The following is a 19377-nucleotide window of genomic DNA, read 5'->3' as shown; positions in this document are numbered from 1 at the left end:
AATCAATGAGATAGTATTGTAGTAATCATTAGTATTGGGGGTTTTGATAGAGTGTCTTACTGAAGGGGGCGGTTTGTCAGGAGTTTGTTTATGTTGGACTTGAAGACGTCCAAATTTTAGTCAGGTGGGAAACAGGCAAGCGGTATAGAGTTCCACTGGCGTGCAGTTCTAAGAAAGAAGCTTTGCTCATGGAATCTACGTTTGGATTTAGGCACAGATAAAGAGTGGGGAAAATTGTTGACAGTAATTTCAGCCAGACGGGTGTTTCTCATACCTACATACATACATACATACATACATACATGCATGCATACACACACGCGCATATATATATATATATATATATATATATATATATATATATATATAGTGCATTAAGTGACCCTAACAAGAGAAACATTTATATTTTACTGAGTGGGACAACCAACAATTGTTATGTCTTTAATACTAGTTTTATTATGTGATGTTTTCATATTTTTAAGTTGAAATAATTTTTCGAAATCGTTTTAACGCATTTCGGACGATCTTGTGTTTTTTTAAGCGTCCTCTTCAAAAAATGTTAAATACTTAAAATGTAAAGTAATGACTTCATTTAATATTCTGATTATAGCGGACACAAGGAGTGAGAAGATTTGAGCTTCTAAATATTCTCATGCTTGAGTGTATTTTCCACTCCCCTCGTTTATTGGAATCAGTTCGAGGTCATTGGATATTGTCGGTCTTTGATTTTTATTTTTTTTTATTTCTGGTTTTTCTTCCTTGTGTAAAGGTGTGGGTGCATTGGTACTTTGCCCCATAACAATTGTTGGTGACTCCACCCATTTAAATAAGCATATATGTATATTTAAATGGGTGGGGTCACCAACAATTGTTATGGGACAAAGTACCAATGCACTCCACATTCAGCCACTCTGATGAGTCGTAGACGACGAAACACGTGTAAGTTGATAATTATATTTTAAAAAAATAAAAAAATACTATATATATGCCGCTCTCCATTTAGGGGGTAGCAAACTGGTCAAAGGGGAAATTATTCCCAACTCGCATTTAGGTAAAACTGCATTTTCGTATAAATAATTGAATTCGTTCAAAGAGTACCCTAACAAAAAACAAATAAAAACATCTGTATATATATATATATATATATATATATATATATATATATATATATATATGTATATGTATATGTATATGCATATATATGTGTATATATATATTTATATTTATGTATATATATATATGCATACATATATGTATATATAAGTATATATCTGCATAAACACACACACACACACACACATATATATCTTGTGCCGTGAGATACGTTTAAATATAATATTTAAATTCGTATCTATTATTGTATATCAATTCTCTATTGATTTTTATAGTGTATCTAATATGTAGTTGTGCACCCCGCTGGCATGACTCGGTCGTAAAAAATCGCTTAAATATACTTTAATTCATGCAAATATTGTATGTATTATCATAGAGCTAATAATCAATAATTATTATATTGTATCCAATATATAGTAGTGAGTTCAAAAGGGGGAAAGTATATGACTTGGCTGCCTAGAATTGAAATCAAAACATGTTGTATTTCAGCCTTAGTCGTTAAGTGTGAATAGTTTTCTAGATATTACCTCATGACGTTAGAATTTGTAGACATTGACAAACAAATGGAGGTTTTTTAGTATAATATTAGATATATACCAAAAATTCAGATTTACAGCGCATCTTCAATTAAATAACTTTAAAGATCAATCACTAAGTTGCAAATAGCAGTAAATATAGACATAATCTTGAAAACATACCACAAAACCCTTTTTCTTTATTTGAGAAAAATCACTTGAATGGTAAAAATCTCATATTTTATTTCTTATTCTCTCTCACACCTTTGTGTGTGTGTGTGTGTATAGGATAATGAAAATGCAGATAACGATTTAAGAACGAATGAAATGTTCTTTATTTACACAGTAGTTTATAGTATCATATATCATATTATACAATTATACATGTATGTGCTCCTATAAGATTTATTGATATGATATGCAGGGAAACATATTAATTAAAGCTATTAACATAGAAATATATAAATAGTTTCTGTCCGTGAGTATTTCGACGTGAATTCTCGTCGTAAACATGAACAGAACTTGAGCGTTCAACAATGGTTAATAATGGATAATAAATAATGATATTAAATAGTATTAACTTATAAATAAAATTTAATAATAAAAAAGAACGAGAAGCAAACAAGAAAAATTAATTTACATTAAAGTAATTTAACTAAAACTGAAAAAATATAAACAATAATAGAAGTAAGATTTGGTGACACATCTTGACTATGAACATAAAACCTCTATGGGTTCTTCCTCATTCCCCAGGAAAGATAAATGTATTAACTTTATATTGACACACACACACACACACACACACACACACACACACACACACACACACACACACACACATATACTGCATTTAATCACATAAAGTAATATACGGAGATATAATTTTATGCATACATTTTCGGTATTTACTTCTACAGTGCTCAATACATACGTAGAGCTAGGTAGTAAGCTATGAAAATATATATGACAATTAAGCTACACAGAATATAATGCGTTTTATCCTCATAGGACTCGTCTGTATAGCTTAATTACTATATATATGCATATATATATACATGCATATATATATATATATATATATATATATATATATTATCTTAACTTAATATATATTACAATCTGAAAGGAATTGGAATAAAACTTTCAATGTTATTTCCAAACGGGTTTACTGGAATATTAATATTACTAATAATGACAATATATATATATATATATATATATATATATATATATATTATACATGTATATTATATGTATGTTCCGATCTTACTACATTTTTCTTTTCCCTTTTTTACGGCATTCTTTTGTTATTTAGTATTCTCGGAATGATCAAAAATATTTGTTGTCTCGTATATATTAATCAATAAATCAATGTGTACTGTTTAAATATGTGTATGAATTTGAAAAATAAATATCCGAAAATTTATAATCCAAACAAGACATCATTCGTTTGTCCATGTTTGTTCATACGTCACTTTAACACTCTGGTATATAACATGACAAACATTCTGCTCATACATTAACTATATATATATATATATATATATATATATATATATATATATATATATATATATATATATATATATATGCAAATATGTCGCTAAATATCCGTATAAATGGACATTTATACTAAAGATAATATATACTTGTTATAGAATACTATTATATAAACACAATACGAACTTGTAGGGTTCACTCATTTTAACAAAATTTACCAGAATATATATATATATATATATATATATATATATATATATATATAGAGAGAGAGAGAGAGAGAGAGCTAGGTAGTAAGTTATGAAAATATATGTTGCCATATATATTCATAACTTAACACACACGCACACATACACACACATACACACACACACACATATATATATATATATACAGTTGTGCCCGATATTATTCATACCCCCCCTTGAAAATTGAGTTTATTAGGTGTAACTTTGTTAGAATTTATTGTTTACGTCCATATTGATACATATTCTTAATAAACCTCTTCTGATCATTTTCGTCATCTTAAAATCTCGGGATACTTGTAATAAAAGAAATATACAGCTATTTATAAAATCTGCAATGTTCAAAATTAATCATACCCCCTTATTTTTTCAGTATTAATCGAGTTTCTGACTGTTTGTTTCCTGTTTGATTCTTATTTTGAATGCTTTTATACAACCTTTGATTAATTTCATTTCGTTTTTTTGCATTTTATCAGAAATTAAAATGATATCAACTGAAAACCAATAAAAGAATAAAAATTATTAGAATGGGGAAGAAAAAAGAGCTTAGTAATGATCTTAGGACTAAAATTGCGAATTCACATAAGGATGGTTTAGGTTAAAAGTCAATTTCCAAGAAATTTGAGGTCCCTACAGCAACAGTACAGAGCATCATCAAAAAATTCCAGAGCCACCACACAACAAACAACTTGATTGGTAGAGGAAGGAAAAGGAAACTGTCTGCTAGAGCCACCAGGAATATTGTAAGAAGTGTTAATGCAAATCCAACCACCACTACTAAGGACATTTTAGAAAATCTGGAGTCTTCTGGCATAAAAATATCAAGGCAAACATTGCAAAGGACTCTGCATGAAAATGGTCTGAAAGGAAGAAGACCAAGAAGGACTCCATTGCACACCGGAAAACACCTTGCAGCACGTCTAAAGTTTACTAGGAACCATGTGAATTCTCCAGAGTCCGTTTTCTAAAGTATTTTGTGGACTCACGAAACAAAAATTGAATTGTTTGGCCATATGGATGCTTCTTGCATTTGGAGGAAGAAAGGAGAAGCTTACAACCCAAAGAACACCATACCCACGGTGAAACATGGTGGTGGTAGCCTAATGTTTTGGGGCTCCTTTTCGGCTAGTGGTCCAGGTAGTTTGGTCAAGATAGATGGAACCATGAAGAAGGAGCAATATTTGGAGATACTCCAGAAAAAACATTAGACAGGATGCGGAGAAGCTCCATTTAGGACCAAAGTGGGTCCTTCAACAGGATAATGATCCAAAACATACTGCCAAAATAGTCAAGAAATGGTTTGAGGATAATCAAATTAATGTTTTGGAATGGCCTAGCCAGAGTCCCGACCTGAACCCTATCGAAAACCTCTGGCACATATTGAAAACTGAGGTTAAAAAGCGGAAACCTAGAAATTTGAGGGATTTGGAGAACTACTGCATTGAAGAATGGTCAAAAATCAGTGTTGATGCTTGTAAAAACCTTGTTGATAAATATCCAAAACGGTTACAGGCAGTTATTAAGAATAAAGGGCATGCTATTGACTATTAGTAAGAGAGGTATGAATAATTTTGAACTAGTGCCATTATTGTTTTTCTTTGTATAATGTTTCAAACTTGCATAATTTATTTATTTGTTGAGTTTAAATTAAATGCTTATGCTTGATTTATTGTTTGAAATCCCTTTAATATTGTCTACCTTCTGGTTTGAGCAATAATCTTATAGAAATCTCAAAGATCCGAGGGGTATGAATAATATCGGGCACAAGTGTATATATATATATATATATATATATATATATATATATATATACATTTCGTAAAGTTTTGTTGAAAAGAGTGAACCATACGAGTCTGTAATGTGTTTATGTAATAGTATTCAATAACAAGTATATATTATCTTTATTATAAATGTCCATTTATATGGATATTTTGGGACATATTTGTAGGTATGTTGCAAAAGTACCACTAGTAAACGTTATTTTCTTTCGTTCACGTTGCCCGATAATGTAAAATAGAAATCATTTTTTTTATCATTCGAAGAAAGCACTTGTTCAGAGTAGGGTTTGGTTTTGTATTTGGCTTTGATCCGGTACATATCTGCAAATATGTAGCTTAAATAACCTTAAAAATATAAATAATCATACTATAATATATATATGTGTATGTGTATGTGTGTGTGTGCCTGTGTGTCTATGTGCGTGTTCCAGTGCTTACATAAATTGAGTTGTTTTTGATTTTGTTAATAATTTCTACTTCTATGTAAATAGATTTAATTGTTTACAAATGGGCCAGATTCGAATGAATACTGAACAATATAATGTGTTGCATTGTTCTACGAGAAAACTTTCGAAATCTCGTACTACCATAGCCATCTCAGTTTTTATTTTCACAAAATCTCGGCCAATGTTATCTCTCAACTTTTCTTGAGATGAATATTGGAAAGATGCACCAGAAAAAAGCCGGAGATCACATCGGCTGAAATGTGTTTAAAATCTAAACCAATATGAGAATAGTAACACGTATAATAAATATAACACAATAAAAGTTCATAATACTGAGACCAGGGGGAAGAAACTGACCATACTTCAGCAATTAATACATTGCGTATTAACATGATTAAATTAATGTCAAAAATGAAAATAAATTACCGTCAACCAAAAATACATTGCTTAATAGATGATACGTTAAGAAACGTGATTCTCGCAGCAAAATAGAAAAAAAAATGGCTTTCATCAGCATGGTTTTACGATAAAACAACTTTGTTATAAATAATATAATTCTTTGCTGTTGATGGGTTTATATACTGTCGGCCATTTTTTGTGATTTGACAAGCGCGCGACAAGATGTCGTCTTATAATGGCGTCAGCGCTTTACATTTAGTTGTTGTCTTCCGACGATGCGCTCTCGATTGTCCGGAGTGACATTTTCGTGGCTGTCGTACCGTTGACGCTCCGTGATTCCATTTCATAGTCGGACAAGTGGATCCGGTGTCCCAAGCAGATCTGTTTCTCCCGCGTTCGGCAGACGTGATTACGGCACGCCATGCGCATGCTCCTCCGGAAGTTTTTCGACATAAATCCATAGATGATGGGATTCAGACACGACTGGACATAAGGCAGCAAGCCAAACACCACCTGTGACAAGAAATAAGAATAAATGTTAACTAAGATACAAATAAAAAGAAATACATTTTACTACGTTCATCTTCTGCTTTCAGTTATACTACCCTAGCTTGATTCCGTGGTCTAGATTTTCCAATATTATCTATCTATCTATATATCTATAAAAGTGAACGTGTCTGTGTGTGTGTCTGTGTACATTTCCCTACGCAATAACTCTGTCAATTTTTAGTCTACAGACTCGAAATTTGATATACAGGGTCCTGAGATGTTGGGAAATCTTTGTGATCGGTTTTTGGCCAAACGTTTGGCTTTTAAGGGGTCAAAGTTCTACGATTTGCCATGTGAGAACTCTACCAAACTCCTCCGACAATTTTCGGTCTAAACACTTGTAATTTTATATATAGGTTCATTGGACATGGATCTAACTTAATAACTTGATTTGAGCCCAAAAACATAAATGTTAAGGGGTCATAATAGAGGTCAAAGTTAAACAAATTGACCGCTTTTTTTTTTTTTGCTCAACATACACCTCCAAACACCCGGGAAACGCTGGGCTGAAATGCTAGAACACTATAAATCAGATTACGCGAGACGAGTTACTTAAACACGTGTTTACATATTGGGGCGATTATTGCTTACGCAACACTTTATGTGTATAAGCCTCAAATATGTCCTAAAATGGAAAAAACGTTGCCACATCTTAGGAGATGCTACTCAGAAAATGCTTTCCCCATAAATCAGATATAAAACCGACTTCATAATCCTGGAGGCGATGTCCTTTCCTCCTCTCTACAACCTTCTTTACGATAGAGGATGTTCTATGCGTCTTTTCCTACAATCCTGTCATTTTTATGTTAGCTGATCGACGGGGCTGCAATCTATGATCTCTTTTTCTGTAAAGCACTCACAACAGAAAACTTATCTACCTACAACCATTTTTTTCCAGCTCTTTGCCTGGGAGGTTGTGGGCCTTGATAAATAATGATCTATTAGAAAGAAAGAAAATATTATCCTGGCTTTACTTCAGAGTTTCAAAGAAATGCATTCTTTTCATCAGAGGAAAGATATTAGCCAATGAATACTAGAGCAAAGCTATGAATTTGCTTGTACTGACATGAATTAAAACTGCATTATGAAAACTAATCATAAATTCAAAAAAGTAAGTTTTCGTATAAGGAGTTCATGAAAGTGAGGCAAAATTAAAAAAAAAAGGAATACAAAATTATAGCTTAACAAGTGAAGCATACATGCCCCCCCCCCCGTGAGTGCACAGTTAACGAGACATAACAATTACTAAGTACAACATTTGCCTCTACCCCATTTAGCCCCAAAAATCCCCAGAGGACGTCAAATCCTGGTGAAAATGAACAAAAGGTGCAGTTTTAGGCCTTAACATATGTAAATTTGAATTCTGCACCACGCAAAAAAAAAAAAAAGAAATGACTAAGTCCATCAATTGCTCACTCCCAATTTAAATTTGAGTTCAGCACCATGCAAAACTGCTATTAAATAGACATACCCAGAAAATTTTAACAAATATGTTAAAATAATCCCCTAAATTGAGTGTTTTTATTAGCCCTGAAAAAGCCACTGCGGTACACCCAAAAGTTATCGCAAAGTATAAACAAACAAAATTATATACAAATCAGTTAGTTACAACTTTTTAAAAAGTTTTATAAAACTCCAAGGCATCAATTTTGTTTAATAAGCACAAAAATGTCAATTTTGGCCATTTTCACCCTGATTAAGAAGATCTTAATATTTCATATTTAAGTATCCTGTCGAATAATAAATTCCTGTAAAGTATAATTTACAGTCTTTCATATATATATATATATATATATATATATATATATATATATATATATATATATATGTAGTCATCGACATAAAGTCCTGTTTCGTTGTATCACAACTCATCAGTGCCGCTAGACTAGCATCTCTTTCTAGCCAAGGATTGAACCTAGAACACTCGTGTTGACAGTCGGCAGTTCTCCCACTCGACCATGAAGGCGACGCCCGTAAATAACTCGTCGGAATGTCTATTTAAATGGACACCCGCCACCACTTTTATAGTGCTCAAATCGCCTGCTTGTAAACAAATATGCGGGTGTGTCTAGTAGCAAAACAAGAACCTAATGAATGATGTAATTCATTGGTTGATTAAAAAAAAATATCGATTTGTCACATGCATTATTTTGGAGGTTCAATATTGAAAATCCGACAAGATGCCTTTTCATATTAGATATTTAATATAATATTGAAATTATATATTTCATATAATATTGAAATTATATATTTCATATAATATTGAAATAATATATTTCATCTAATATTGAAATTATATATTTCATATAATATTGAAATTATATATTTCATATAATATAAAAATTAGATATATAATATAATATTGAAATTTGATATTTAATATGATATTGAAATTAGATATTTAATAAAATATTGAAATTAGATATTTAATATAATATTGAAATTAGATATTTAATATAATATTGAAATTAGATATATAAAAGGGTCAATATTGAAAATCCGACAAGATGACTTTTTATATTAGATATTTAATATAATATTGAAATTATATATTTCATATAATATTGAAATTATATATTTCATCTAATATTAAAATTATATATTTCATATAATATTGAAATTAGATATATAATATAATATTAAAATTAGATATATAATATAATATTGAAATTAGATATTTAATATGATATTGAAATTAGATACTTAATATAATATTGAAATTAGATATTTAATATAATATTGAAATTAGATATTTAATATAATATTGAAATTAGATATTTAATATAATATTGAATTTTGATATTTAATATGATATTGAAATTAGATATTTAATATAATATTTAAATTAGATATTTAATATAATATTGAAATTAGATATTTAATATAATATTGAAATTAGATATTTAATATAATATTGAAATTATATATTTAATATAATATTGAAATTAGATATTTAATATAATATTGAAATTAAATATTTGATATAATATTGAATTTTGATATTTAATATGATATTGAAATTAGATATTTAATATAATATTGAAATTAGATATTTAATATAATATTGAAATTAGATATTTAATATGATATTTAAATTAGATATTTAATATAATATTGAAATTAGATATTTAATATAATATAGAAATTAGATATTTAATATAATATTGAAATTAGATATATAATATAATATTGAAATTATATATTTAATATAATATTGAAATTAAATATTTAATATAATATTGAAATTAAATATTTGATATAATATTGAATTTTGATATTTAATATGATATTGAAATTAGATATTTAATATAATATTGAAATTAGATATATAATATAATATTGAAATTAGATATTTAATATGATATTGAAATTAGATATTTAATATGATATTTAAATTAGATATTTAATATAATATTGAAATTAGATATTTAATATGATATTGAAATTATATATTTAATATTATATTGAAATTAGATATTTAATATAATATTGAAATTAGATATTTAATATAATATAGAAATTAGATATTTAATATAATATTGAAATTAGATATTTAATATAATATTGAAATTATATATTTAATATTATATTGAAATTAGATATTTAATATAATATTGAAATTAGATATTTAATATGATATTGAAATTAGATATTTAATATGATATTTAAATTAGATATTTAATATGATATTTAAATTAGATATTTAATATAATATTGAAATTAGATATTTAATATGATATTGAAATTAGATATTTAATATAATATTGAAATTAGATATTTAATATTATATTTAAATTAGATATTTAATATAATATTGAAATTATATATTTAATATGATATTTAAATTAGATATTTAATATAATATTGAAATTAGATATTTAATATGATATTGAAATTAGATATTTAATATAATATTGAAATTAGATATTTAATATAATATTGAAATTAGATATTTAATATAATATTGAAATTATATATTTAATATGATATTTAAATTAGATATATAATATAATATTGAAATTAGATATTTAATATGATATTGAAATTAGATATTTAATATGATATTTAAATTAGATATTTAATATAATATTGAAATTAGATATTTAATATGATATTGAAATTATATATTTAATATTATATTGAAATTAGATATTTAATATAATATTGAAATTAGATATTTAATATAATATTGAATTTTGATATTTAATATGATATTGAAATTAGATATTTAATATAATATTGAAATTAGATATTTAATATTATATTTAAATTAGATATTTAATATAATATTGAATTTTGATATTTAATATAATATTTAAATTAGATATTTAATATAATATTGAAATTATATATTTAATATTATATTGAAATTAGATATTTAATATAATATTGAAATTAGATATTTAATATTATATTGAAATTATATATTTAATATTATATTGAAATTAGATATTTAATATAATATTGAAATTATATATTTAATATTATATTGAAATTAGATATTTAATATAATATTGAAATTATATATTTAATATTATATTTAAATTAGATATTTAATATAATATTGAATTTTGATATTTAATATAATATTGAAATTAGATATTTAATATAATATTGAAATTATATATTTAATATTATATTGAAATTAGATATTTAATATAATATTGAAATTAGATATTTAATATAATATTGAATTTTGATATTTAATATGATATTGAAATTAGATATTTAATATAATATTGAAATTATATATTTAATATTATATTGAAATTAGATATTTAATATAATATTGAAATTATATATTTAATATAATATTTAAATTAGATATTTAATATGATATTGAAATTAGATATTTAATATGATATTGAAATTATATATTTAATATGATATTGAAATTAGATATTTAATATAATATTGAAATTAGATATTTAATATAATATTGAAATTAGATATTTAATATAATATTGAATTTTGATATTTAATATGATATTGAAATTATATATTTAATATTATATTGAAATTAGATATTTAATATTATATTGAAATTAGATATTTAATATAATATTGAAATTAGATATTTAATATAATATTGAATTTTGATATTTAATATGATATTGAAATTAGATATTTAATATAATATTGAAATTAGATATTTAATATGATATTGAAATTATATATGTAATATGATATTGAAATTAGATATTTAATATAATATTGAAATTAGATATTTAATATGATATTGAAATTATATATTTAATATGAAATTGAAATTAGATATTTAATATGATATTGAAATTAGATATTTAATATAATATTTAAATTAGATATTTAATATAATATTGAAATTAGATATTTAATATAATATTGAAATTATATATTTCATATTATATTGAAATTAGATATTTAATATTATATTGAAATTAGATATTTAATATTATATTGAAATTAGATATTTAATATAATATTGAAATTAGATATTTAATATAATATTGAATTTTGATATTTAATATGATATTGAAATTAGATATTTAATATAATATTGAAATTAGATATTTAATATGATATTGAAATTATATATTTAATATGATATTGAAATTAGATATTTAATATAATATTGAAATTATATATTTAATATTATATTGAAATTAGATATTTAATATAATATTGAAATTAGATATTTAATATAATATTGAAATTAGATATTTAATATAATATTGAAATTAGATATTTAATATAATATTGAAATTAGATATTTAATATAATATTGAAATTATATATTTAATATGATATTGAAATTAGATATTTAATATAATATTGAAATTATATATTTAATATTATATTGAAATTAGATATTTAATATAATATTGAAATTAGATATTTAATATAATATTGAAATTAGATATTTAATATAATATTGAATTTTGATATTTAATATGATATTGAAATTAGATATTTAATATGATATTTAAATTAGATATTTAATATAATATTGAAATTAGATATTTAATATAATATTGAAATTAGATATTTAATATAATATTGAATTTTGATATTTAATATAATCTTTGAAATTAGATATTTAATATGATATTTAAATTAGATATTTAATATAATATTGAATTTTGATATTTAATATGATATTTAAATTAGATATTTAATATAATATTGAAATTAGATATTTAATATAATATTGAATTTTGATATTTAATATGATATTGAAATTAGATATTTGATATGATATTTAAATTAGATATTTAATATAATATTGAAATTAGATATTTAATATAATATTGAAATTAGATATTTAATATAATATTGAATTTTGATATTTAATATAATCTTTGAAATTAGATATTTAATATGATATTTAAATTAGATATTTAATATAATATTGAATTTTGATATTTAATATGATATTTAAATTAGATATTTAATATAATATTGAAATTAGATATTTAATATAATATTGAAATTAGATATTTAATATGATATTTAAATTAGATATTTAATATAATATTGAATTTTGATATTTAATATAATCTTTGAAATTAGATATTTAATATGATATTTAAATTAGATATTTAATATAATATTGAAATTACATATTTAATATTATATTGAAATTAGATATTTAATATAATATTGAAATTAGATATTTAATATGATATTGAAATTAGATATTTAATATAATATTGAAATTAGATATTTAATATTATATTGAAATTATATATTTAATATTATATTGAATTTTGATATTTAATATAATATTGAAATTAGATATTTAATATGATATTGAAATTATATATTTAATATAATATTGAAATTATATATTTAATATTATATTGAAATTAGATATTTAATATAATATTGAAATTAGATATTTAATATAATATTGAAATTAGATATTTAATATAATATTGAATTTTGATATTTAATATGATATTGAAATTAGATATTTGATATGATATTTAAATTAGATATTTAATATAATATTGAAATTAGATATTTAATATAATATTGAAATTAGATATTTAATATAATATTGAATTTTGATATTTAATATGATATTGAAATTAGATATTTAATATAATATTGAAATTATATATTTAATATTATATTTAAATTAGATATTTAATATAATATTGAATTTTGATATTTAATATGATATTGAAATTAGATATTTAATATGATATTGAAATTAGATATTTAATATGATATTTAAATTAGATATTTAATATAATATTGAAATTAGATATTTAATATAATATTGAAATTATATATTTAATATTATATTTAAATTAGATATATAATATAATATTGAATTTTGATATTTAATATGATATTGAAATTAGATATTTAATATGATATTGAAATTAGATATTTAATATGATATTTAAATTAGATATTTAATATAATATTGAAATTAGATATTTAATATGATATTGAAATTAGATATTTAATATTATATTGAAATTAGATATTTAATATAATATTGAAATTATATATTTAATATTATATTTAAATTAGATATTTAATATAATATTGAATTTTGATATTTAATATAATATTGAAATTAGATATTTAATATAATATTGAAATTAGATATTTAATATAATATTGAAATTAGATATTTAATATAATATTGAAATTAGATATTTAATATAATATTGAATTTTGATATTTAATATAATATTGAAATTAGATATTTAATATAATATTGAAATTATATATTTAATATTATATTGAAATTAGATATTTAATATAATATTGAAATTAGATATTTAATATAATATTGAAATTAGATATTTAATATAATATTGAATTTTGATATTTAATATGATATTGAAATTAGATATTTAATATAATATTGAAATTAGATATTTAATATGATATTTAAATTAGATATTTAATATGATATTGAAATTAGATATTTAATATAATATTAAAATTAAATATTTAATATAATATTGAAATTAGATATTTAATATTATATTGAAATTATATATTTAATATGATATTTAAATTAGATATTTAATATAATATTGAAATTAGATATTTAATATAATATTGAAATTAGATATATAAAAGGAATCAAAATTGATGGACGCTTAAGCAAAGCGAGAAATAGTCAGTGGGCCGAAGGCGGCAACAGGAGATCCATGCATATGTTATCCAGCAGATTTTAAAAGTTCGTTTAAATTTGTTCCCCAGACGTTTTAAGTTAGCTATTTTCAAGTAAAATTATGAACATTGATCTTTTTTTTAAATTTCATTTCGTTGGATTTGAATTATTAGAGGAGCAACGTAAAGCGATAAAATTTAATCATTCCAATTGTGTTGATCAATTGGCTTTATTGTAAATATTCGATCGATTGATCAATTGATATCGATTATATCAAGAGAGTCGTGTAAACAAGAACAACAGCTGATATTATAAAGATGCAGATCTTGAAGTGCTATAAATGATAGTAAAACATGAAACCTCACAGACCGGATAACATTATCGTCCTAAGCTAAACGTAAAAACCTATGAAAAATACTACTTTAAATTAAGCTATGTAAATTAAGAAAACTGATTTTTTTTTATTTCAGAACGAGAAAAAGCTTTTGCAAACAAAAATAAATATCACACCAACTACAATGCTATTTTGAGTCTAAGAGTAAGATTCACACGAATTTTTAAACCAAAATAGACGTAACAGAAGTATATTTCAAAATTAAGTGTGACTAATTAAGTTTGATTAATTAAGTGTGACTTAAAAAAATGCTATTTTCAATTAAGGCATTTCTAAAACGAGAAAAGACTAAGTTTATTTGCAGCACCGTTGTTATTCCCGCTTTATTTACTCCATGTATTCCATAAACAACGTTCGAGATTAAGAGGTAAGAATTAATGTTTCCTAGTCTGGACTCCATTGGTTAAACACATATTGTTGACTATTTTTTTTATAATAAAGTAATATGCTCCTTATAGAATGCTTGGCGTCTTGTCTGGAGCAATGATTTGTAAAAAAAAAAAAAAAAAAAATGTCCCACGAAAACAATTTAAAAAAAAAAGTGTGACAGTCCGACAAAATTCTATTTTGTAACTCCGAGTAATATTTCCAGTAAAACATTTCAAACTGCAACCTCGCAGGCACAAAAACTGAGCGTTACAGATGAATAACATGTTATTTAAAACTAAAATGTAACTAAGGATACTAAAATGTAACTAAGGACACAAAAATGTAACTAAGGATACTAAAATGTAACTAAGGATACTAAAATGTAACTAAGGATAATAAAATGTAACTAAGGATAATAAAATGTAACTAAGGATACTAAAATGTAACTAAGGATACTAAAATGTAACTAAGGATACTAAAATGTAACTAAGGATAATAAAATGTAACTAAGGATACTAAAATGTAACTAAGGATACTAAAATGTAACTAAGGATAATAAAATGTAACTAAGAATACTAAAATGTAACTAAGGATAATAAAATGTAACTAAGGATACTAAAATGTAACTAAGGATACTAAAATGTAACTAAGGATAATAAAATGTAACTAAGGATACTAAAATGTAACTAAGGATACTAAAATGTAACTAAGGATACTAAAATGTAACTAAGGATAATAAAATGTAACTAAGGATACTAAAATGTAACTAAGGATAATAAAATGTAACTAAGGATACTAAAATGTAACTAAGGATACTAAAATGTAACTAAGGATACTAAAATGTAACTAAGGATACTAAAATGTAACTAAGGATAATAAAATGTAACTAAGGATACTAAAATGTAACTAAGGATAATAAAATGTAACTAAGGATACTAAAATGTAACTAAGGATACTAAAATGAAGCTGTGATTTACTTTCACTAGTTTTCCTCGTAACTCTCGCTTTCTATATTTTTGTCCTTTAGTCCTCATATTCCACAAACAATGTGTCTAACAAAGAACGTAGTGTTACTGCTTTCTGTATCAAAATATATATAACTAGCATTTCAGACTGGCGTTGCCCGGGAGTTTGGAGGTGTATGCTGAGCAAAAAAAAAGGGTATTTTTTAAAAAACTTTGACCCCTATTATGACCGCTTAACATTTGTTTTGGCCTCAAATCAAGTTATTAAGTTAGATCGATGTCCAAGGAACCTATATCTTAAATTTCAAGTGTGTAGATCCAAAATTGTCGGAGGAGTTTGGTAGAGTTCTCAAAGGTCAAATCGTTGAAGTGTGACCCCTTAACAGTGGAATTTCTGGCCGAAACTGATCACATAGATTTTCCCAAATCTCAGTACTCTTTTTTCTTTTTTTTTACATGGGGGTCACCACTTATCAAGCCCGGAGGCCACTCAGGGATAAGGGTTATTGCGTGTACAGTAATCAATGAGATAGTATTGTAGTAATCATTAGTATTGGAGATTTGATAGAGTGTCTTACTTAAGGAGACGGTTTGTCAGGAATTTGTTTATGTTGGATTTGAAGACATCCAAGTTGTAGTCAGGTGGGAAACAGGCGAACGGAAGAGAGTTCCACAGTCATGCACTTCTGAGAAAGAAGCTCTGCTCATGGAATCTACGTTTGGATTTAGGCACAGATAAAGAGTGGGGCAAATTATTGACAGTAGGTTCAGCCAGAGGAGTGTTTCTCGTGAAAGATTGGCGAGGGAGGGACGAGAGATTGGAGCTCAGACGAGCACTTACCATGGAAATAACGATAAAACAAAGAAAGGCTCGCAACGTCTCTTCTGTGGGAGAGAGGCTGCAGGGAAGAGAAAAGGGCACCCCCCACCAAATCACGAAGTCTATTTTTTACTTTGTCAAGGCAAGATAGGCTGTTTTTAGCAGCTCCTGCCCAGGTGTGGCAGCAGTACTCCATCCTTGGACGTACTTGGCTTTTATACAGATAGAGAATTGCATCAGTAGTGAGATGTCTTCTGGAGCGATAGAAGGATCCCGCCATTTTCCCAGCGTCCCTGGCAACAGATTCGATGTACGTGTTCCATTTCAGATCAGGAGTAAAGGTCAAGCCCAGAAGCTTGTCAAAACATTGAGCCTCCCCAAAACGAGAGCCATCCATTTCAATTGATGCCAGATGGGGATCAGAGCGTTGATGATGTAAAGATATAAGCTTGGTTTTGGATGCATTAAAAGTGATCAGCCACCTCTTCATCCATGGTACCACTCCTTCGAGATCAGAGGAGAGAGAATTATAGAGAGCTTTGTCATTTACGGGCTTTGATGTGTTGCCATAGATGGTCGTGTCATCAGTATAGATGTCAACGAATTATTTAAGTATGTGTTTTGGGAGATCATTGATGTAGATCAGGAAGAGAGTTGGGCCCAGGATGGACCCCTGGGGGACTCCAGCATTGATAGTGTGGGCCTCTGATTTCTGCCCATCAACCACTACTCTTATGAACTAATCAGAGAGAAATGATTTAATGATTGAGAAAACATTTCCAGTAATACCGTAGCTGGAAATCTTGTGAAGTAGGCCCTTATGCCATACCTTATCAAGGCCTTCGATATGTCAAAAACAATTGCCCTGGAAAGGAAGCCTTTGTCAAGAGATTCACGAATCCTATGTGATATAACCGTTAGCACATCTGCTGTAGATCTTGCAGAGCGGAAACCATATTGCATGTCACTAAAAAGGTTATTTCTGCTGAGGTGGTTGACTACTTCTTTATTTAATATGGATTCCAACAACTTACTCAGAGACTTATTGGTCTGTACTGAGAAGGAGATGATTTTTCACCTGAATTCTTAAATGGAGGGCATACTGATGAGGTTTTCCAGGGTGTTGGAAAGCACTTCTCCTTAAGGCGACGCTTAAATAGTTTTGTAAGTATGGGGGCAAGTTCTGGTTTGAGCTTTTTCGGCACTATAACTGGAATGCCGTTAGGGCCAGTTGCTTTACTGGAATCAAGGTTCTTGATTAGCTTGGCGACCTCACGCACAGATATTTGTATGTTGCATAGCGTGTTGTCTGCTATAGGAGGAAATACAGGAAGTTGATTGCCATTGTCGCATTGGGTAGAATTAGCTGCAAAGTTCTTGGCAAATAGTCTGACCTTGTCTGATGCTGACGAGATGACCTCAGGTCCATTGATGATAGTTGGGATAAACGCACTCTTCTGTTCAAGATTCTGTTTGTTATTTGTCAGAACTGGTGGGAACCAAGCCGCTGCTCAGCTACTTTGGGTTTAACAGACTGAGCATATAACTGTATATCAAATTTAGAGTCTGTAGACTAAAAACTGAAGAGTTATTGCGTAGGGAAATGTACACAGACACACAGACACACAGGCACGTTCACTTTTATAGATATATAGATTAACCTTGAAGTAGTATTGGTTTGTTCCGTATATTATGTGGCTTTACGCCTTGCCTGGAGCAATTTGCATTTTTAAACTGACAAACAAAAGTGCCATTGTGAACAAAAATCTAACAGACTGCTAAAGGTACCCTATCAATAGGTCTGTGTTGAAAATTCAAATAAAGTCCATAAAAGGATGCGTCTTTATGTGAACGTTAATATATTTGCATTTGTCAAACAAGGAAGACCCGGATGTCGAACTTCAAATACATAAAATGGAATGGAATTGACTATGTTTCTTCCGTGTGATTTTTTTTTTTTTTTTGCTTGAGAATCACCACTTATAAAGCCCCGATTCCACTCGAGGATTAGGGTAAATTGATCTAAGGTGGTGGTGTAGTAATCGTTAATGGTAGAAAAATGAGTAGACTTTGATTATTTATGAGTCAACGAGAACTTGTTTACATTGGATTTGAAAGCTACCACGTTGTATTCAACCAGTAAGCAGGCCAGCAGAACACCG

At 25.8% G+C, this 19377-nt stretch overlaps 1 protein-coding gene across 1 annotated transcript in view; it reads right to left on the bottom strand.

Moving 5' to 3' along the window:
- Positions 1 to 5326: 5326 nt before the first annotated feature.
- Positions 5327 to 19377, bottom strand: part of LOC145261254 (cholecystokinin receptor type A-like) — a 355511-nt gene continuing 341460 nt past the window's right edge. The window contains exon 6 of the mRNA XM_080119651.1: positions 5327 to 6509. Coding sequence (XP_079975777.1) covers positions 6252 to 6509 — 258 coding nt within the window. The 3' untranslated portion in view covers positions 5327 to 6251. The remainder of the gene's footprint in view (positions 6510 to 19377) is intronic.

This window comes from Euprymna scolopes, chromosome 37 (assembly GCF_053919585.1).
Source record: "Euprymna scolopes isolate OS-2025 chromosome 37, ASM5391958v1, whole genome shotgun sequence".
In the NCBI taxonomy this organism is placed as follows: domain Eukaryota; kingdom Metazoa; phylum Mollusca; class Cephalopoda; order Sepiida; family Sepiolidae; genus Euprymna; species Euprymna scolopes.
This window is presented reverse-complemented; position numbering and strand designations above follow the sequence as displayed.